General features: G+C 35.0%; 1 protein-coding gene across 1 annotated transcript in view; it reads left to right on the forward strand.

Annotated features, from left to right (window-relative positions):
- The window catches only part of LOC131073166 (rhomboid-like protein 19), a 146,352-nt gene that overhangs the window by 117,345 nt on the left and 5,451 nt on the right, over positions 1 to 23,556 (forward strand). Inside the window, exons 5-7 of the mRNA XM_058009566.2 lie at positions 15,971 to 16,085; positions 16,219 to 16,421; positions 16,859 to 16,999. Coding sequence (XP_057865549.2) covers positions 15,971 to 16,085; positions 16,219 to 16,421; positions 16,859 to 16,999 — 459 coding nt within the window. The remainder of the gene's footprint in view (positions 1 to 15,970; positions 16,086 to 16,218; positions 16,422 to 16,858; positions 17,000 to 23,556) is intronic.

Consider the following 23,556-nt stretch of genomic DNA (forward strand, 5'->3'; position numbering starts at 1 on the left):
ATTATTGTACACAAACATAAGACTAGTTAATTATGTGTAATTGTTTTGGTTAGCTGGCAACCAAGGGGTGGTCGTTGCGGTGCGACGGTTGGCGCTCGCACCCCCTCGGTATCTTTATATACTTTGGAATGTAACTTGGAACACACGATTATGAATGAAATAACATCTCTTATACTTGTCTGATGTCTATGGCGTTATTACTTTGCATTACGTGCTTTATGTTTTAAGCTATTCACCCGAGAGGGCAAACGATACTCTCTATCAAGGAGGGTCATATGTAGTTTGTGTTCTCTAGGGGACATATGACAAACTAATAACATTTGTTTTTTCTAACAATTTTTTTTCAAATAGGGAGTGTGCCAAATGAAATGGAATGGCATCGGCAAAGAAAAGTTCTGCAATTGTGGAATTCGCCTCTTCCCATGATTAGACATTAACATCCCTGCAACATTAGTAACCTTTTCTTTTGGAAGAACCCTCTACCCTGTTGGTTGAAAATTTTGTACACCTGGGGAATGTGCAAAATTGTGGTTTCAGCCACAATGTGTGAGTATGATACTCTCCTAATTTAGGGAAGGCCCCCTTGTCTACAAACTAAACTAATCTAATATGGGTGAGACAATGGTCTTTCTTCTTCTTTCAAGAAAAACTATACTTTTTTCTCTTCACAGAAAAGTAATAGCAATTGGAAATAAATAACAACAAATACAAAAATGAGACTTTTTGTAGGATTTGGAACATAAAGGGAAACAAAGTTTCCATGAAAGCACAAAGACCTCCGTCATTTCCTTGGGACGGGAAAACAGAAAGAAATGTCAAAGTCTTCAACTATCTATTCTTCTAGCAACCTTTTTAGATGATTTTCTGCTGACTAAGCACAACATGTAATAGCTCAAAGTCTAACTACCTGATGCACTTCACCTTACATGCACAAGTCTTAAAAATAGAAGAAACACAAAGTCTACAAGCTATCTTCCCACTTGAGCTTTCCACACTAGCTTCAAATATGATAAGCAGGTCAAAGTCTGCAAGACCAAATTTGAAAACCAAACATATAACTCTAAATACAATTAGCAGCTCAAAGTCTGCAAGATTGAATTTAAATCCCTCCTGAACAATAGAACAAAACTCACAATCAACTCCAGAAAATGTCGTCACATAACAACTTGAATTGGCACAAAGTCTCAACACAACTTGCCTCTTTTATTGAAAGCAATTTGATTTACATCTAAGTTCAAAGACTTAGAGTGCACATAAAAACTAGCAGAATTTTGTTGCATTGCCAAAAGATAAAAATTACAATAGACCCCCTCAAGTATTTATAGGAGAGGAGGCTTGAGAAAAAAGGTGGGAGGATCCCAACTAACTTGAGAAATTCTCTCAACCACCATGACTTATTCCAACTACAGTCCTAATTTAACTCAACTTGTAGCTGCTTTACACGTAATTACAAAAGTGCAAGTGACGAGTTAACTTGCAATTACAAAATTGTTTTTTACATGTAACTTGTCGAAACAAAATTACAAATGCATAATTGAAACTATTCTATGTGTCCGAAGACATGACTCTAACTACATCATCCTCTGTTTTGAAAATCTTCATGCTGCTTTAGGATGCTAGAACTTGAAGTATTCAGGATTGGTGAAGACATCTCGAACCGGAATGGAAATTTGCATCCTTAATGATCTTTGTGTCGTTTGCCAACGAACTTCAATCTTATCTTCTTGCTTGGGGTAGTACTGGCTTTTCAGGAGGAAAGTTCTTTGCAAGGCTGAAGTAAGAAGCCTATTTCTGTCTTGAAAACATTCTATGCTCTCAACCATTCATATCACTTATCCATCTCCTTGTGTGGCTTCGTCATGTTGTTGTTCTCTTTTTGAATCATCGTCCAATCTTGGAATTTGCTTGCAAAATAAGGCCCATGCCTTAATTTATTGATTTGGTAGATTGTGTGTGCAAATAGGACTGACAAGGGAAGGGATAAATTGATGCAAAAATGGGCTCACAAGTGAATTGCGGGTTTTGGAAATTGCATTACATGTGTGGAAAAACAAGAGCATTGACTTGCAATCTTGGAGAATAAACATGCAACTTCATATGTGTAATGGTAAAACACAAGTTTGCACTTGTAATTGGACCTTTAAGACTCGTTTTCAAGTGTTTTTTTGAGTGCATTTTGGATCAATTTCGGGTTCTGGAAGGCTGACTGCAAGTAAGAGATCATTGCAACTTGCACTTGTAATCGGGTTTTGAAATTCTGATATCAAATGAATGAGTCTCATGGCAATTCTTCAACATTTGTAAATTTTGTAAAAAGAAGATTGACTCTTTTTACAAAGGGGGGAAGGTCAATATTACCACAGTTACTTGAAATTGGGTTTTGAAATCTCGAATACAAGTAAATAGGAAAAATGAAAGAGGGGAAAATCTTGCACATTTACAATTTGCATTCGATGAACCTTGCTTGAAGAATGCCCTAGACCAAAACAAATGAGCTTGGGAAGAATTGGAATGCTCTATAAATAGATTGAGAAATCACCATGTTGATATTCCTTGGCAAATAAAAATGGATTTCCATTCATCCCACTCCACAAAAAATGGCTTGGAAGGAGAGATACGTTTGATGTTAAACACTCTTCAATGAATTAAGGATGCAAAAAGTGTTGCAAATGTGGCAACAATGGCGAAATATGGGCACCCAAAACGTGGAGCTTACATAGCAAAAAATGGAGCCAAAAATCCCCACATTTAGGCACAATGTGTTTGCCAAAACCGTTGAATCCCAAAATTGTGGCACCAACCATCGATCGCTAGCAGCATAGCAAGAATGTGGGATGGATTCAAGGGAATAATGCCACAAAAATCAGATTTGTGAGAGCAAGAATGTAGATTGGGTTTTTCGTCTCCAACTACAAGCAAATGTGCCCTCCAAGATGCAATCGGGTTTTAAAAACCCCATTACAAGTTTTAAATTGCATTACTTTTCCTTCACTTGAGCAATTTCGGGTTTCTAGGGAGAAGAGCACAAAAATAAAGAACAAATCGACTTGCAATGGGAAAAGAAAATCCCTACAACAACTAAAAGGAATAAAAACATAAAAACTTGTGATAGGGAAATAAAATCCCCATTACAACTAAAATGCATAAAAACATAAAAGACTTTAAAACTTAAAAATACTTGTAATAGGGAAATAAAATCCCTATTACAACTTAAAAGCACAAAGTAGGAACTTTTATGAGAACTTACAAGTTCTCATTAAACTTGTATTTTAAATTTAACTTGTAATTTGTCTAAAAAGTTCCTACAAACAACTTAAAAGACAAAAAGGGGAAAGGGGAAATAAAAAGCAAGTTACAAGTTACAAGTCTTTTTAAAAAGTTCACTTGTAAGTTGTAATTGCTAGAAAAAACCCCTACAACACTAAAACATAAAGGAATCCAAACTTGCAAAGGAAAGAAAATTTTCCACTTGCAGTCCAGAGAATAAAACCCGATTTTGAAGGAAAACATAGCAAACGAACTCGAAACGCGATGAAATTTGAAACGTGGATCGAGGATGAACCAAAGATCAGTCTAGTTCAACAAGAAGCAAAAAATTGCCTCGGGAAGCATGCCTTAAGAGTAAAATCTTGAACTTGCAGTGACTGCTTTGAAACCTGAAATTGCACAAAAAACTAGGAAAAAGAAGACCAAAACTTACCAAAACTTGGACAATGATGGCAAAGATACCCCCCAATGATTTGACACTAACATATGTGAGTTTGTACCTCGTAAAACCGTAAAACGTGCCTTGGAGACAAAAACAATACATTTAAACCAAATTTTTGTAAGGGTTGTCGCATTTTTGAGGACAACATACCCTTTGAATCTCAACTTCCATGATATGCATAGTAGATTGTAGAGACTCTACTGGCACACCTTTATATTTTGCCTCACCAGACCATGTACAACCTAGACACCTTGGCTTTCTCAGCTAGCCTATCTTTTCATAACCTTTTATTCCATGTGCAAAAGTTGATTGTAAAACCTTGGGTAGCTGCCCTTGTAATCCATGTTGCACACATGACACAACTAATATTTGTTCCCCCCTGACTTTTTTTTGTCCGTCTATAGGAGTTGTGAATTGCAAAAGTGTTTTTTGGAATTGAATGAGGCCTTTGTGTAAGATTTTAGGAAAGCAGCAGGGCATTCAAATTTGTTACTTACCACTTCACTTACAACTCTTGCATACCCAAAAGAACCCGTTGTACTTCTATGGCCTGTTTCTTGTTTGTTGAATCTCAACCTTATCACTACCATAACCCTCACTGCTGTTTATATTGCTTTTTTAGAAAAAGTCATTCTGAACATTTAGAGAAAAAGTGAAAAAAAAGAAATGTCTAAAGTTTGAAACTTTGAAGGAAACAAAAAACATTTCAAAAGGATTTATGAAAATGAACAATGTTTGTTCAACTTGCCTCAGATGATGTAATTTTGATACTCTCTCATCTTATTCTCACCGCTGTTTCCTTTTCTACTCCTGTTTCATTGTCTTCTTCTCACTAAACGTAAAATGATAAAATGGTGAATTAAGGAAATTTTATGTTTTGAAGTTTTCTTTTAGGTTCAGGGTTGTGTAAAGGGGTGTGGGGGGGCCACCCTCAACCATTCTTTTTCTTAGCCTTTTTTTCCTTTCCAATTTCTAACTTTTTTAGCTTGCTGGGCCATCCCAGAATTTTTTTATGATGAGGCATGACCCCAAGGATGTTTCCTAGACATCTCCACACCCTCAAAATATCTTTGGGATGGTAACTGTTGGAAAAGTCCAAGGGACCTGCTACCCGTATAACATTTGACTTTTTTCCTGATTCTCATTGACATGTGTAAATTTATATGTTTCAAACATCGTAATCTGTAATGTCCCCTACTAGGATGCTGCCAATTTCCCAATATACAATACCCATTACTCAATACTATCATGCCTTCAATTAATTCATTAAGCTAATCACCATATTTATCCATAATACAATTGATCATGGCTATATTCAAGTCCCAATTCTTACTCCCTTCCTAATCCTTAATCCTGGATGGGGATTTACTTGTCTAGGGCGTCTGACACCACCTCCATAATCGGGCCCAGGTTTCAGGAACATCTGTCCAGATCACCCTTGGGGTTCACCTGATTTGGGATGGTTTTACTCCGCCTCTCCCTAACAACACCATGCCTCTCCTTATGGGGGGGTAATAGAAGTGATTAAGCAAGTGGACTATGAATATGCCAATCTCTTTGTATTAAGAATAGATATGTTATTAATGGAAATTAATCAAATTATTATAAAATTAATTAACCACTATAGATCTGATTAGTTCTCTTATATGCACAAAAATAAGAAATAATGTAACTGTTATAATATTGAGATATAATATAGTTGTTGTAGACACCCAAAATTGTCATGTCTAATTAAATAAATATTTTATTTATTTAATTATCTAAGCCTAATTCTTCTATTAATTAAATAAATCTTTATTTATTTAATTAATTCATTTATCCTCTTCTAGCCTTATTTCTCATTTAAATAAATACATTTATTTATTTAAATTATCCCTTTCCTATATTAAATAAATATTTTATTTATTTAATTGCCCTACTTCTTCTATTAATTAAATAAATCTTTATTTATTTAATTAATTCATTATCTTTTTCTACACATGACACATGTCATTCATCTCTTATTTCCTACACTACCTACCCCTTTCATTATTTTGGTATTTCTTATACCTACCCTCTAATCCTAGCCGACCTCCTTTTTACACCTCTCAATCTTAACCCTCCATTTTCTATTGTGTCTTCTATTTAAGGAGATGCTTTCTTCATTACCAAACCCTAACTACTGGATCAATTGACTACACTACAATTCTACTTGCAACCACATTCCGTTCTTTGTTGAGCTCTTGTGCATACAAAAATCTGAGAGCAAGCATATCAAACAAGATCAATGGAGATAGGAAGAATGGAGATCAAAACCCTAGTGGACATGTGATGGTATAATCTTTGTGATTTTTGAGTTATTTTGCATTGTCTTAGGTTATCTTCATATGTTATGGTGGATCTTTGTTCATTGTTAGGCTAGGGTTTGGTGGTTGAATCCATTTTAGTCTTTCAATATTGTTGTTTATTGCTATCCATTTTCACCATATACAGTTGTAAATAGATAAATGGTTCATTAGTAAGACATACCATACCAATCTGATGTCTCAGTAATAATCTGCCTGTGAACAAGTATTGTCTGCAGACAATCTGATCTGCTAATCCAACATCCTTATCCTTTGATGATGATCCTTGAAATGTTGTTCTGGTTTATATACTCCTCAAGAGGGAGTGAAGGGTTGTGTTTCTTAACGGGTCACAACCCTCCCAGAATTGGCACCTCTTCCTAACCTGTCTCTTACCCTTTCATTTATTAAACCGTTGTTTGTTAACTTTATGAAGTTCACTTCTTAACAAATCCATGCCTTGCTTTAACAAACTTGTGTCTTCTCATTGTATATGGGCTGCTGTATGCTTTAGTTTAGGCAGCGATGGAATAAATCTGTCTGAGTCGATTAGTATGCTAATCAAATAATTTGATCTTGCTACTTGATCCTTAACCTAGATCTCAGAAAATTGAGAAGTGTTATAAATAAGTCAATTTTCTGAGTATAGTGATATATTTTTAAATCCCTTTGTTATGTTATTTATTGCTTGCTTTCGGGAGTGAGACTATGTTATTTATTGCTTGCTTGCTTTCATCATAGGCATTGTGGATGTTAATTGCCAATTTCCATAGACATGGTTTCTGTGGTATGATAAGAAATATTTTGTGAGATATAGTGCAATGATATGTAACTAATCATATATATTTTATTTTGAAGTCTTGTAAGCAATAGCATCTTTATCCCTTGAGAACAAGATTTGTATTGCATCTTTTCTTATGTCTGTGTGAAGAGAGGTGCATGTGCTTTGAAAATAGGAAAGGTAGTTAAGCCATGAATTGGTCATATAAAACTAGTTGTGATGGTGGCAAAATACAAGCCTAGGGGTTTGAGCATGGGAAAACTAGTTAGTGCAATAGGTGCACATGAATTAGGCCAAGGGAGTGAAGAATCTATGGTTAGTCTTGAGAATTTCACACAATTTTGGTATAGAATAGGAAGATGCTCTTAGTTGGCTAAGATTAGTATAGGCCAAAATACCTGTAAAGAAAAGAAAATAAGATCAAGCAAAAGAAATTTAAATCTGTCTAGGAGTGTATTGACACAAGTAATGGTGGAATTGAGTCTGGTAGTTACAAGTTTATTACACTCAATCTAAAATTATGATCATTGATATTATTGATCAATGATAACAAATGTTGGCTTCTAAACTTATCTTCCACCATGTTAAAATTACCTTTCAAACGCTTGGACACACAATATAGGTTCTTGGTCATCAATATCAACAAGGGCTCCCTAATTTTGGGGCATATATAAGATAGATTCCAAATTCTTGCCCCTCTTCATTAAAGATAGCTGAAGCAATGTAATATCCCCCTTAATTTGTTTTCAATTATTTCAATTTACAATCAACACAAACACCCATTAGGGTTAGAAAATGACATCCCAATACTGTTGAAAGTAACCCTTTCCACCTTTTGATCACTGAGAGCCCAATCTGGGAGGGTGAGAGCATATAGTGTTGAGGGGATCGTTAGATGCAAGAATTGAAATTGATTACAATAATTGAGCGGCAAGCCAATCCCTTCCACTTTTCAATAGGATAATGAGAACATTGAAAGATCACTTGACGGTAAACCAGCCAAGGACAAGCCAAGAAACTGAAATAGCAATCACTCAACCGCTTATTCAACGGGAGGACTAGAAATGAAATTACAAATCAACTCTACTGCTTATGTAGTGGGAGGACAACATTATAATATTCAAAGTAGGCGGCAAAGCCAGCATCTTCCACTTATGCAATTGGACTAAGAGCAATAATCCAATTAGATAGCTTTTAGTACTACTAACCAGCTTTACAATGCACAATATGGATTACAAATTAAGAGAAATCACTATCCAAAAGATAGGCGACAAGACCAACCTCTTCCACTTTGTAGTGGGTCTAAGAAAGATCAATAGAAATTGCTGTTAGTACTACTACCAGCATTACAATATGAATCATAAAGATAAGAATGAAGAACCAACAACTGCAAACAATTACTAAGATCTTCCTCTCTACACCAAAGAACCCACACACTTTAAAACCAACTCCACACAAAAAGACACTCCAAATCAAAAAATCTCTAAATCTGATATACTACCAGCACGCTGAAAAAGACCAGCAACACCAAATCAGACTAAAACACTCACAACTCGCCCAATTCTTAACCAAATGACATGAAACTGAAAGCTTATGATCACTAGGAGGTAGGCGATCAATCCTAGGACAACAAAACATGGCAAACTGACCCCAATAATTTATGCACCCATCCCAAAGGACAGCCACATGGTACGGCCAGCTAGGGTACGATTTTGCAAAAATAAAATCCGAAACACCATTTTAGACTCTACAAACTAACAAAATGAACTGCCCAAACCACAAAAAGAGTTAGAAGAAATACCCAGAACGAGAAGAATGACACACTGAGATCTGCAACCAAGAATCTACTTCAGCACACTCTGCGACCAGCATCAAGAACACTTTGAAATCCACACAAATCTTCACCACGTTGAGTCCAATCTACTCCTTTGGATGAGAAACAGTCATACATTCAGCTAGGTGCTATCTCTCAAGCACGAAATTGAGGCACTAGGAGGTATGCATACCTAGAAGTAAGAGTCTGATAGCATTTTGGTAGCACTTCGTTATCAAAGCAATAATGGATATCAAAACAAGAGCTCAACACTCTTATTTATAGCTTTTTGTCTCCAAATTCAAACTCACATTCCCTCCAAATGGACGCCAAATCCAAATGTACATTCACTTCATATTATTTTCAAATTTACATTTCATTTCTCCTTTTCCCCAAATCGACCTTCACTAAGAGGCAAATATACTTTATAGAAATATCAATAAAGCATAATGTGGCGTCCAAAGGTGATAAAGTGCATTATATTATAAAAGCAATTTATTCCTCCTTAGGCCTCCAATATGAATAAGTGAAATATATTGCAAAATTAACTTATTTCTCCCTTAGGCGTCCATTATGCCTTAGCTAATATTTCACTTAATAAAACATTTTTCCTCAACAAGGAATCGCCCAACATAAGCACTTGTTTACACATTTTTAAAGATTAAAATCTTTAATAAAATATAATAATATTTTTAAGATGGACACCCCCAAAAAGAAGAAATAACTTAAGTCATTGAATTAAGAAATGATTAGGTCCATTTAATCATATAATCAAGCTAAAGAAGTTGAATCTAATTTGCTTGCCAAAAATAGAACTGAATCTCTAGATCATCATGTCGAGCTGGATTGCCATAAATAGCCTGTGCTGCATTGGCTCAACCCAAAACCCTAAAAATAGTAAGTGTCTCCAAACTCCTTTAGGGCACAAACCGGGAAGCAACTATCACTTACTAAAAATAGCATACTGCTAAAAATAGTGTGTCCAAATGCAATTTAACCACATATTGAGTAGCCGTCACAACTTAGTAAAATTAGTAACTCCGGAAAAGTCTTCAAATTCGTTTGCATGTCACACCATCGCAAGGCTCTTTGAAAACCCAGAAAAGCCCAGAAAAGTAAGTTGTCCTCGCCCCCACTTACTAAAAATAGTAAGTTCGGAAAATTCCTCAGATTTAGTTGCATGTCACACCATCGCGAATCTCTCTAAAAACCCAGAAGGGATCCAAAATTAGAACTGTAAAACTCCAACATGCAAGCCACCAAAAAGCCAAAACATCCTCCTAGAAAATAGGAAACCTTAATTCTGCCTTTGACTGACCAACGGGTCTCAGAATTGGCCAACAGTCCCCAAAACAAACTAGAGCAGAAAATGGGACATTACAAGCAAGCCTATTGTAAGGAGATGAACCAACAACAACAATTTTCTCATTCAATGGTTTATCAATTAAAACACCAGAAGCCCTTTACCTTGTTATTTTTAGCATTTATTTTAGTAGCAGCCAGTCAAATGATGCTATGCCTTTAATCCTATCACATTCATAGGGTTATAGTGGTCGGTTTGTGGCTATTTTTACCTTTAATTAAGTTGTATGATCATTATTATAGTTTTCTATAGGTACTTAAGTCGGCTTGGGTGATATCCAAGGCATGAGTAGGGTATATATAGGGGATGAAAATACTAATTGAATAGATTGATCTTGGTAATATTGAATCTTTAAGGGAAGAAAACACCAAGATGTATCATGAGATTTTAAGTAGTAATTGAGAAGATTGATTTGAAGATGGATTGACACCCAAATAATTCAATTGCTAGTACTCATAAGGGATCAAGAACATGATGTATAAGGAGGAGCAAGAGGAGGAGGTGGAAGAGGAGGAGGAGCAAGAGTAGGAAGGAGGAAGAGGAGGATAAGGAGCAAAAGTGGGAGCAAGAACATGAGGAGGAGGGGGAGGAGAAAGAGGAGTAGGTAGAGCAAGAGGAGGAAAAGGAGGATGAGAGAGAAGAAGCAAGATAAGGAAAAGGAGGATGAGAGAGAAGAAGCAAGAGAAATGGAAGGCCACATCATCATTCTACAAAATTTAACTTAATTCTGATTTTTTTTCACCACATGTTTGCATTCCAATCATCAAAGAATTTTATTGCAGGTAGAGTAGATTGATGAAAGCATACAAAAAACGTGTCAATTCTTTTCACTCAAATTCTTTTTTCTTAATAGTACTTTACCTTTCCACATTCAATTTGAATACCTACTTCTTGGAGAAGGATGAAGGGTACGTACCATCTTCTTTTGTGGGTTTACTAGACTCTTAGCCTCCCTCACATCCTTCTTTTTGTTCCCTTGTTTTCTCTTGTCCTCCTCCATGGCTGCCAAAGACAAATTCTGCATGTTTTCCAATCTACATTGATTCTGTTTCCCACAAAAAAGATTGAACAATGGTTATGCCAAGGCAATACATTCTTAGTTGCAGGGTTTGATGTGAGATCTATCATTTTCTCCTTGTGCTCTCTACTATCATCCTGATGATGGATCACAGAGTGTGATCCGAAACGTTGATGCAAAAAAACTCACACAATCAAATCCAGAAGCATATTAAGATAAACTAATGGATTGTGGAAATCTAATGACATTAACATTTCCAACCTCAACTCTCGTCCCATCCTTTTCTCATTGAGTGTCTGTCCTTTCCATAACTTTGCATAAAATTAGAGCCCTTAGTTATGCCCCATACAATATACGAACGCATCTTTCGAGTCACCCTAAAGTCCACCAATCCTCTCCAGAATACAAAATACTTTTAACACTCATAACAAAACCTACGTAGAAAGAAAAATAATAAAGAGCAATTGCCACTAATACCACTAAGGAAAACTAATGCAATAGTAGGCATGCATCCCTAGGATAAAGCTTGAAGGTTCTTTAATGGGGTTTGACTCTTCATCTTCCCACATTCAGACTAGAGCTCCAAACTTCTCTCTGTGGGCCTTCAATCCTTCATGTGTAGCAATTTCATGTAAACATGAGGCATAAAATATATAACATGTAGAAATACATCAATATAATTAAGGTAAAGTGTAAAATGTCACTTTTTTTTAGAACTGTAAGAACCACATGAAATAAATTAATAGAGGAAATGAAGTCTACTCACTAGTCTAAATAAGGTTTTATAAGATTAAATACAGCTCACCATGCTTACAAGTTGAGAGTCAATAAATTCAGATATACATATCTGAATGTAGGACAAACATATCTGAAAAGGTAGAAAATCTGCATAGTTGTGAATCATAGCTTGCCTTTCATATCCACCTATTTAAATTTGATGGGTGGAAAATCTTTATACAAAGCTATTACACTTTTGTGGTAGGTAGTGTGCATAGTGATATAATATGATATTTTCCTATGTTTGTCAGCCCAAAGTTTGCTTTTTATGCTAATAATTTCCTATAAGTTGTAATGGTATACTTTACTACCTTCACTATTTCTAGCATCATTGGTTAGATGGCTTGAGGTTCCCTTTCAGTGAAATGATGGTTTGTTCGCATCAACTATAGGTTGAGATAGATCATATTCCTTGCCCTAACTGGATCTATCATCTTTGTTCCCTCTAGGAGGTTGAGATCTAAGAGCATTTCATCTTCAAACGCTCAATTTATTATTATATCCATGGGAGATATTATTTCCTCTATAGGGGATCAAGCAATAATCTCTCTGCTTTCTGTAGATATTCTTTTCAATGGTGTTTGGCTCTTTATCTTAAAGAGGCCATCACTCATTGGTATAAATCCTTACATGCAGCTTCTTGGGATTCTAGAGCCCCTAGGTTGGTTGATCATCTTCTTTCAGCGCATCTAGGAGATTGGTAGTCCTAAAAGACCTTTGGATATGGTTACTTTTCTCATATATGCAGATAGGGGTGCAAGACAGTGTTTTTCATAGCTTCTACCTCAACATGTTTCCCCTCAACATCATGGTCTTGTTTCTTTCCAATGGTGTTGCCTAGCTTCTTGTTGTCTTCAATCTTATCTTCTTTGACCACCTCTCCAATCACAGGGACAAATGCATATTAGGAGCTCATTTACTACTTTAGGTGTCACTTCAATCTTAGATGTTATGTGTGATCCTAGTTGGGGTACCCTTCCCCACCCTTGATACTCTCCAATGAGCATTATTAGATCTTGTATAAGTCTCTTCATAGTGATTGGTAGTGGCACTGGTGATTTTGCCATTTCTAGCCTAGAAAATGATACTTAATGATCTTAGATTTTCTTTACGGTTGCCCTTTCCTCTTTAGGGTTTTTGTTCCCCTTTTGTAGTCAGTAGATATGCCAGATTGTTAATAAATAAATAAATTGTTAGCCGGAGTGTTAATTGTATATGTATTAGTTGGCTTAAAATGTAATGTTGTCATTTGTTCCCGATGGGTAGTTGTGTTGGTACTTCTTGGTGGTTGGCAATTTTAATTAACTGCTGGATACTATTTATGTACTCATTGTTGTCTCGGGAACCAGTTCTGATTTTGTACACATTGCAAATGGTTTTAATGAAATATCTTTTTGAAACATTCTTGTACTTGGCATTATTACATTATATTATTCTATGTTCTTGTAATGTCCCCTACTAGATATAGGCCAATTTAATAATAATTAATCTGTTTCAATACATTTATGATTTAAATTGATTAATTAGGAGATAATTACTATTCTTATTATCTGAATCAAATTGTTATTTCAATACTACAATGTAATTATTTCTTAATCAAGAAATCATGAATGACATAAGTAGGATAAAGGTTTGAGACATACCTTATGTTAGATGAGTGTAGTCTTGTGAGGACAACCTGCACCCAAAAAGAAAAGAAAACACCTACATACATGTTCAATTATAATTAGACCTAATTCTTTCTAATGCAAAAACAAATAGAAATTGGTATATGAGACATGAGAGGTGTTGCGTGGGTCCGTTATCTCCCAATCCCAAGGAATGGTTGCTTCTAACCTCCTTGCTAGACTTGGCGGCACATGTTGCTTGTCCTTCAAGCCCATTACCCATACCCAACATCTTGCGAGTTCGGCATGGAGAGTGCAATCTGGTTCCTTGACTCCAAGGGTCCTTATGCCCACTTGTGAGCCCCTTGTCACCACTGGATTGCACCTCAAACCTCTTCCCACAAGATGCAGCAAATAGATTGAACCACTTCTTCAAGTGCATACATCTCATATGGAATATAACAACTTATAAATATATATGCATATTCCTCTAATTAATGTAGTTTGCTATACTAACGTTATTGTTATGCTCTCATACTTCTGTTTTTATTATATATATAATAACTGTTATCAATCCTTATAAAATTCTGCTCCTATTCTGAATTATAAATTGTGATTAATTCTTACATAATTCTGCTTTATTAATACATTACAGCTTAACTTTATTTCTCATTGAATATTAGCTTATAAATCTTCAATAATGAATTGCTTAAATTATTAAGTAATGCCACATATCTGGCCGTATGTTGTTTGCAAGTATAAATCAATTTCATTGAATGTTTGAGAGCCAGACTTATCGCTCCCCTTTCTTGTAGTTGGAACGATTGTCTTATACACTATTCAATGGCAATGGAAGTCATGTTGCAAAGGACACGACTCTTGGCTGTTCATAACCACCACTTTCCTTGCACCCTTTCACATCTATAAGCTACCGATTAATCTCTTAATTAATTCGCTGTCACATGATAATAAACCGTGCATTCCAGGTATCGGTTAGATTACAAATTTTGAATTGTCATTAACATTATTTACGGTTGGGAGTTTGTCTTAGACAGCAATTCCGATCTCTATATATGTTTATTTTATGCTCCCTTGGGTTTGCTAATGCATATTCTCATTCCACATTAAATTAATATTATCATAGAATTCAGACTGTTGTGCGAATGGTTGTAACCTTGTTGTATTATTATTCTTCTTGCTGTTTGATATTATTCCAAACGTAATGCCATATCCTTTTTTCCTTCAATCCTCCTTCAATGCTGAATAGCTCTCCCCTTGAATGCTGATTGATTGATATGCCGATCTCTATCCCCACACATGCCACCAAGAACAAGAATGTTACTGTCTGTAACTTAATAACAGCTCTGATGTGATCTGATCGATGGTGATGTCACTGGCTGCTTTGATTCCTTTCCTTTATATCTCTCAATGTGAGGGAGAGGTCACACCTCTTCATGATGTATGCCCTTCGGCAAGGGACACACCCTTTCACCATTAGCACCCTTTGAAAGAGTGCAACTCTTCATTATTTCTGCCTTTTGAAAGGGACACAACCTTTCACAATCAGATCTGCACTTCTTATTTAAATCAGATCTGTACTTCTGATTCCCAAATTATCCCCCTCTCAAATGAGGTTTTCTTCTCCCTTTTGTATCTCATGTTTGAGGGAGTCACAACTTTGCATTCCATGTCTTTTGACCATTCATTAACTTAATCAAATTTAAATTGTATTTAATTATATTCTTTTATATTTAAATTTTTATTCTTTTGCATTTTAATTTTATTATTATTATTTACCAATGTTCCATGGCCGTTGGGGATGGGGAGACGGGGATGCGGGGACGGGGAGACGGGGATGCGGGGACGGGCTTTGGGGATGGGGGGGCAAAGGGCCTAAGTTTGTGGGGACGGGTTTCGGGGATTGGGGGACGTGGGCCTTGGGGGGGAAATGTGTCCCGTGGAACACTGTTATTTACCATTAAATTCTATTTCAAAGTGGGGACATTACAGTTCTGTAAATGATCTTTCTGTTTACTCTCTGCATATTAAATAGTAGGTTCCCTATGTGACTAAACACCTTTCCTGGCTGTTTGTATCTATTTGTTCTTCCCCTTGGTGAGACCTTTCTAGGTCTCTTCTTAGAACTTTTCAAAATTTATCTTCTCTCTCCCAAGTCTCAACATTATGCCACTCTACATGGATTTAACCACCAGCTTGGCCATGTGTGCTCACCGAGTATATCAATGCCAAATTCAACACTGTAATAACATGGCTGAATAAAACTTTGTGCGTTGTATTCAGAATCTAAAAAGTTGTTGACTTTTTGTGTTTATTTTTCTAAGTTTAAGAAATCCTTAAACGTTTGAATGGTAATATACATGGTGTAACTTGTAATTTATAGCTCAATGCAATATAGAACTGAAGTCATAGGTCTGATAATTAAACTCTCTATTGGAGTCTAGTTGTGGTTGGCATCATAAAATTTAATTTTTGTGATATAGTCTACTTCTTGTGACTTGCGCAAGTCAATCTCAGATTTGTTAAAAGTAATGAATAAGAGTTTTATTTTTTGATACAGGTACATGCCACTTTCAGGTTTTCATGGCGTCTTGTCAGGATTTCTTGTGGGCATGAAACAAGTCATGCCTGACCAAGAAGTTATGGCAATTGGTGCTTATGTGATACGAGCCAAGGTACCCTTAACATTCCTGCATTCGGTTTGTGTAGTCATTTCAATTGATCTAAATGCTTTCATTAGTTTTAGTGCCCTTTGTTAACTTGACTCAACTAAAATATTTAATTTATGCTTGTAATAACACATTCCAGTGGCTGCCTTCGCTTCTGGTTTTGTTATCCGTCATTGTAAGCTTTTTGAGCACAGAATCAATGCCATACCTCCCATTTGTGATATTTGGAACTTATGGAAGTTGGCTATACCTGCGTTATTTCCAACGGAATCCGGATACACATCTGAAGGGTTATCCAACTGAAGATTTTGCTTTCTCTACATTTTTCCCAAGTTTTATGAGGTAATCATAATGACTTCTACTCTTCCAGACATCTTTATTTCTAATTTGTTTCTTATATATCATCATGTCAAACTCAATTTCAGTGCAAAAATTTAATTATATTACAATATTAAGCTATTTTTCATTGCTTCAGCATTGCCTAACTTACACTAACGTTCACTGTAGTTCCCCTTTCCATTCACTTCCTCTGTTTCCAATATTTTCTCCATAGCAAAGGTAGTAAAATGAGTTGTGAATGCAAAGCTCTTTTTCAGTGGATTGTTTGTTAAAGTATGTAGTTCTTTGATTTAGCCCTAAAACAGGTTAAATCCTCTCCATAAGTTAGTACAGCCTTTTGAGACGTAGCAGTCTATTGTTGTGAACCCTAGGTTGCTTTATTACCTTTTTCTTACTGTGTACTTCTATAGCTAATTGAGATGCTTCTACTCATATTGCAGACCAATACTAGACCCATTTGCCACAATGTGTCAGAAAATATTCTGTCAAAATGCTCCAGTGCCCAGTGAAGTGGGAGACAGTTATGCTGCAGGTGGCGTGTACATACCAGGATCTGACCCCTTGGAGGCCTCTAGGAGGAGGTAGATATATCTTTTCAGTCTGCTTTATTCTTGAGGAAATTGCAATTGTTGAAAATGACCTATTTAGATTATCTTTCTTCCATAAAGATTATGGTTATCTTTATCTGTCCTAGTTGAACCTTGTAAATTAGCTGTTAGATTATATTCATTTATTGAAAGTTCAGTTGTTAAGACTGCAACTTTTTAATCAGTTAAATGTTTAACTGCACCAATTTTCTGTTCATTTTTTTCTCATGAGAACTGGAAATATAAAAAATGATTATATATCTTTTTAATTGTTAAGAACAATTCAGTTTGCTTTTTTCTTATGAAAATTGTAAGGATTTAAAATCATCAATTCAGATTATCTTTCTTCCATGAAGATTATGGCTATCAATAGCCGTCCAAGTATTGAAAATTGTAAGTTATCAAATGGGTTAACATTGGTCTGTTAAACTATGTTCATTCATTGAAAGTTCAGTTGTTAAGACAAAAACTTCTCAATTGGTTCAACATCCAAGGTTGAGTTGTTATATTTTCAATCTACTTTTGTATTTGAGATATCTTTATGCTAACCTAAACATGTGCTTTCAAGTAGTAGAAGCAAACCTATAGGTATGTTCTGGTAATAGAAATTCAAATGTAGAAAGAAATGCAATTATACTTTGTCCACAAATGACCAGAACAGATCAATGAGACTTGTTATTATCTATTATGGTAGGAAAGTGGTAGGATAGAATAAATCGTAGGTTTTGGAAAGCAACTAAACACTATAACACAAACAATAAGCACTTAAATGTGCAAGCACGATTAGAGTGGCTAAAACAAAGCAGTGAAACCCCAAACAACATTTTCCAACTTCAAATCTAGATGGCCAATTTAAGGAAAGTCCCCTCAAGGAATTATGAAGTTGGTGAAGACCAACATTGCAGTTGGTGGCTAAGGAAATCAATACCATTACACATTTGTAACAAATCTTAGGACAAAAGAATTGGCAGCAATATCATCCACCACCACTGTAGAGTTGATGTAGGACTTGGCAATAACCATGGGTAAATGTCTAGGCTAATGATCCTAGGAAGAGGTAGAGTACTTACCATAGAATCTCCTGTAGTATTTGTGACATTTTAATGGCTATCAGAAAATTGATCTATGACCAGCATAAATTAGCCAGTAATTTGTTCGGAGTTATAAGCTCAATCTTTTGTCTTTTTGTCTTCTTTTGATGGGTAAGAAAATTTAATTTATATGACTAGCCACCTTCCCAAACGTGGCTTTGAAACATGGGCAAAATTTTGATCGGTAATCATCATGGATATACTATAGTATGATTCATCACGTGAATCCTTATCCAATGCCCTGTTGCTACGTTTCTATGCTTGGTTGAACAAAATTTAAACCTGCAAATTATAATGTTCCAAGAGCCCTATGGCTGGTTTTTAACAGCATACATTCAATATGGAATGTTGAACAAACTCATATTATCCATTATCTACTTGTGCTCTAAATATTAGCAACTTGCAACAGTCAAATTTGGACAAGTTAGTGAAAACAGCATCACATGAAAAATGCAACACAAGTGATTTTTCTTGGAGGAAACTCATTGGGGATACAACTCTAGCAAGAATCCACTATCAACCAGTTTTACAAGTTTGTTTCCTTAATGAGGGCCAGTAACAAAACCAACATCAATGCATCCTGTCACTTGCACCTAGCGAACTCAATGCTGTCCAATCCTGTCTGCACCTTGTGCTCCTCATCAACTTGTTCCAGCTCCCCATGCTCTACATCCTATTACGTCGATGGGCTCTACCAATACTCAAGTGTCTTGTGATCTATGAGACATAAGGCACTATGTACAAGAACAAGCTTTTCCACTCTAACAAAGACAAATTCATTTCTCTTTAGCAAATGGATAAATGTATATGTAGACGAATTCCTCTTAAGAACAAAGGAACCAAAAACTAGTGAAAGAAGATAAATGACAAGTGTGCACAACAATACCGGAGTTCCACAAATTCGCTTCCAACTAACTATTTGGCTTGCCCTATGTTTCTATAGTCTAAAACGGGCATTAGCAGCTTTTTGAGGTTAGGACAAAGCAAGCCATTGGACTTTTTGGAAACTCAATAAGGAGACCCAAATTCAAGTCTCGAAGGGATGCACAAAACAAGTTTGAAAAATGGAAACCTCGTTGATACCTTGTGGTGGCCAAGGAGTTCACTTGGCAAGATGTTAGTATGGTACTATGGTTTTGACAAAGTTTTGTGCAAGATGGGGCCAGTGTGACAAAAATTTGAAATGTTGTAAAAGCATAGACTTGAAAATATTTGATTTGTTGAATGGTAAGAAGAAGTTTGATTGCAATATGTTGGAGTTGAATTGGGGTTGATTTCCTAATCCTTGTAGGTTTTTGACAAGAAGTGTGAAAGGGTGGGATCATGAAATGACCTTCACTTCTCACCCAATGACTTGGACAACCTCTTGAAATCAGATTTTGTAGTGAATGTGTAATGTCCCCATTTTTGCGCCTTAGTGTGAGTGTTTTTAGTAGGGTTAGTTTATGAGCAGGGGTTCCCAAAGGCTAATACAGTGGATAGGGAATCCATTTGATGAATGATGGACCTTACAGGGGGTTTCGTTTGGCATTTTAGGAGCTCAAAGATGGATTCCTAATTTTTAGGAGGTATTGCTATTTTTAGGCATCACCAGTTGGCCACACGTGTAGCATCCGTTGTCAATTTCAATGGCTAGGATATGATTAAGAATATATATTTAAATATTAAAGTTAATATAAAGTTAACTTCAATGTTTTTTTACAAATAAATTAAAGTTACTTTATTATAAAGTGACTTTTTTAAATAAGTTATAAAGTTACTTTATGAAATAATAATAAGTGACTTTATAAAGTCACATAAATTGTCAATGAAATGGTGCCTAGTTTGGAGAAGTTTAGTAAAGTCAATAAAATAATAAATTTAATGATTTATGCATGGGTTTTGAGGAGAATATAAAAGTCTATTTTGGAGAACTTTATTACAAAATGACTTTTGTTACTTTATGAAATAAAAATAAAGTGACTTTATGAAGTCACATAAATTGTCAATAAAATGGTGCCCAGTTTGGAGAAGTTTAGTAAAGTCAATAAAATAATAAATTTAACGATTTGTGCATGGGTTTTGAGGAGAATATAAAATTTCACTTTTGGAGAGCTATTATGGCATTATTCTTGAATACACAAAATTGGAGCTTGTGGAGAAACAAGAGTTTTTGCAGAACTTTCAATCTTTGAGAACAAAATCTCTCATAGATTCGTGTGTTTGTAGGTGTGAGAGATCACCCAAGGACATCACTAAAGATAGCCTTCAAAGGTTGCATTTGAGCTTTCAAATATAGACTTTGGAGGATTCAGATAATTTTCAGAGGCTACATTTGAGCTTTCAATTACAAGTTTTGGTTCATATCTTTCATAGGAAGCTCTTTTTGTTTCTAGGTAATTTTTCTATCATCTTTCTACAACTGGGCGATAGGGATTGATATATAATATGCAGGGTTATGGTGCTGCTTGAATTTATTTAAAGGGTTGCCATGCCATGCAAGATTGTGAAGTCATTAAAAAGATAATCTCTTTTTTTTTACGAGGGTTTATAGGCAAAGTATGGATGCCATTAATTGCAGATTTTGGTGAAGTATTTCAGAGGTTTTTATCAACTGATTGGAGAGGCAGATTTATGTCATTTATTGTGTTCCTAGACCAGTCGTACCAGCCAAGAGGCCAAATGTACAGTTGTAAGGTCTTGCGTGAGAGCTAAGGGTAGATTTTGGAAGGGTTCCCTATCTAAATTATATGCATAGATTTATTCCAGCCGGCCGTCCCAACTTTAACCTTCATTCTTTGCATCTCCAATTGGTGCATGGACTTTGGAGTTGCCAATTGTAGCCACAACGTGGGTTTTGCATAGATTTTTTTTATGAATTTTGACTATTGCCTATAGCTGATCAAGATTATTTCCAGCTTTTGTATTGTATCCAATATTATCTATCAAACCTAGTATGTTTAATGATTTAAATATTGCACTTGGCAGGGTTTGGAATTGTTAAAAGGGTGTTTAATAACAGTTTGCAATTTTCTTTCGTTAATTATTTCCAAGTCTTTGTATTTTCAATTCAAACCAAAAGACAAAAAAACAAAATGTTAGGGAAAAACAAAAACAAAAGAACAAATAAAAAATATGCCAAATTCTCGAAAATTAAAAAATACAGATCAAGGGGGGGATATTAAAGTGGTATTAGAGCATAAGTTTTCCCTGCCAGCCTGTTGGGTAATGGTCATTGGTTGCATATAAAGTTGAAAGAATGTCTTCAACTGTAATGTCCCCTATTTAATTTCTTAGGGAGTGCAGGCAATTAACCAGCACTTTATTCACAAGTGATTACTGTTTTAAGTAATTGATACCAACCTTGAAATAGATAATAGTAAATACCACTCATAATAAGAATTATAAGTCACAATCCGCTATATGAATATATCTATTTCTTAACTTGACGTAATTGACATTTGGAACAAAATATATATACTCTGCAACTTTATTCGGTACAGTGGATATGATGTTCAGAATTTGTAATATCTATAATCCTTACCAAATTGATATGGTGTAATATCTTTGCTATATATTGATATTAGGGTAGGAGTTATGCAATGACTGTATACTACGTAATACCTTCCTGCTGTTTCTGATATGCCTGTAACCTATGAAATATCTTTCTGCTGCGTCTGATATAACTGTATACTTATGCTGTCGATCTTCATCTTGTCACCTATAGTGATGGTAATTAACTACTGTCTGTTTGTTCCTTGGTGGTATGTAAAATAATGGTGCTGTGTCTAGAAAAACATTTCCCCCCTTCCTCCTTTATCACAGATGATGTCTTATACTTATTCGAACAGCAACAATCCTTTGAAGGAATGTATCTCTTCATTACAAATGCAACAATCTGTTTATTCTTAATCGCACTTATTTAGAAAGTCATTACTAACTATAACCACAACCTTTAATATCAGATTTGCTACTGTCTAATTGTATTTTATTACCTTGCTGTTCATGACTTAGTACGTGATTTTCCAAGAGACTAGTCTCTTCCTAAACTCGTGCCATTTCACAATTAACCGATTTGTTTATAATATTATATAGCAAATCGTGGCTGTTGAATAGTCAACTTGTGGCTGTTAAAATACTGATTTTTTTTTTCAGTTTGTTAACCAAATATTGTTAATTTTTGATCAGTATTCTATTCATTCTATATGCATCGATCATTAAGTCTTGATAGTAATCACTGTCTTTAATACCAAGCGCTGCCTTTTATAGTTATTTTGACTTTAATAATAAATAAAATATGAAATATGAGATATTAATAAATAAATATTTAAAATATGAAATATTAATATTTAAGATATGAAATACATTAATAATATTAATACTTAATAAATATGAAATATAAATCTTATTAGTCATTAATAAGATTTATTATTGATCATCACTAATATGTATCTTATTTATTATATTATTATATAAGATTTGATTATATCACTCATTTATATATTATAATTATACTATTCCATTATTATATTAATACTGAGTTCAATTTAATTATAAATTATATTATAATTTATTCGTTCATTAATTTTGTTTCAGAGTGATGACATTACATCAACAAATAAGTCTATATGTGATTTGATGCAAGAATTTTCTAAGCTAATGAAGGACCCAAATATAAAAGGGTATCTTAGGACATTGACAAAACCGAAACATGATGAATGTGAGACAAAGCTACATGATGTCAATTTGGTCATACACGTAGCTATGGTGGATAAGGTTGTGCATGAAGGAAATAACATAATAGCAACCTCAAATACACCTCTAGAGCTTTCCAATGAAGTTGTTGACCCTAGTACAAAAGTTGGTGTAGATGAGGCCATTGATTCACCTTTAGATGATGGGCTTGTTGAAGGAAAAAAAGGATGAAGTTTTCAAAACAGCTAACAATGATGACTCTTTATCTTATTTCAGTGATGGAGTTGATTTTATTCTCGAGGACAAATCTGATTTATCTTTGCATGGAGCTGACTTTGAGCAGAGATTTAATGTCTTTGATGAAGTGGATCCATAGTTTATTGCTAAAAATGTTAATGGAAAGGCATATTCATCAAAGACACTAAACCTTTGCTCAAAGTCAGCTCCATGCAAAGATAAATCAGCTTTGTCCTCGAAAATAAAATCAATTCCATCACTGAAATGAGATAAAGAATCATCGTTGTTAGCTGTTATGAAAAATTCATCATTTTTTCCTTAAACAAGCCCATCATTTGAAGGTGAATTAATGATCTCATCTACACCAACTTTTGTAGTATTGTCAACAACTTCATTGGAAAGCTCTAGAGGTGTATTTGAGGCTGCTATTATGTTATTTCCTTCATGCACAATCTTATCCACCGTAATTGCGTGTATGAACAAATTGACATCTTGTAGCTTTGTCTCACATTCATCATGTTTTGGTCTTGTCAATGTCTTAAGATACCT

Source organism: Cryptomeria japonica, chromosome 1, assembly GCF_030272615.1.
Source record: "Cryptomeria japonica chromosome 1, Sugi_1.0, whole genome shotgun sequence".
NCBI lineage: Eukaryota > Viridiplantae > Streptophyta > Pinopsida > Cupressales > Cupressaceae > Cryptomeria > Cryptomeria japonica.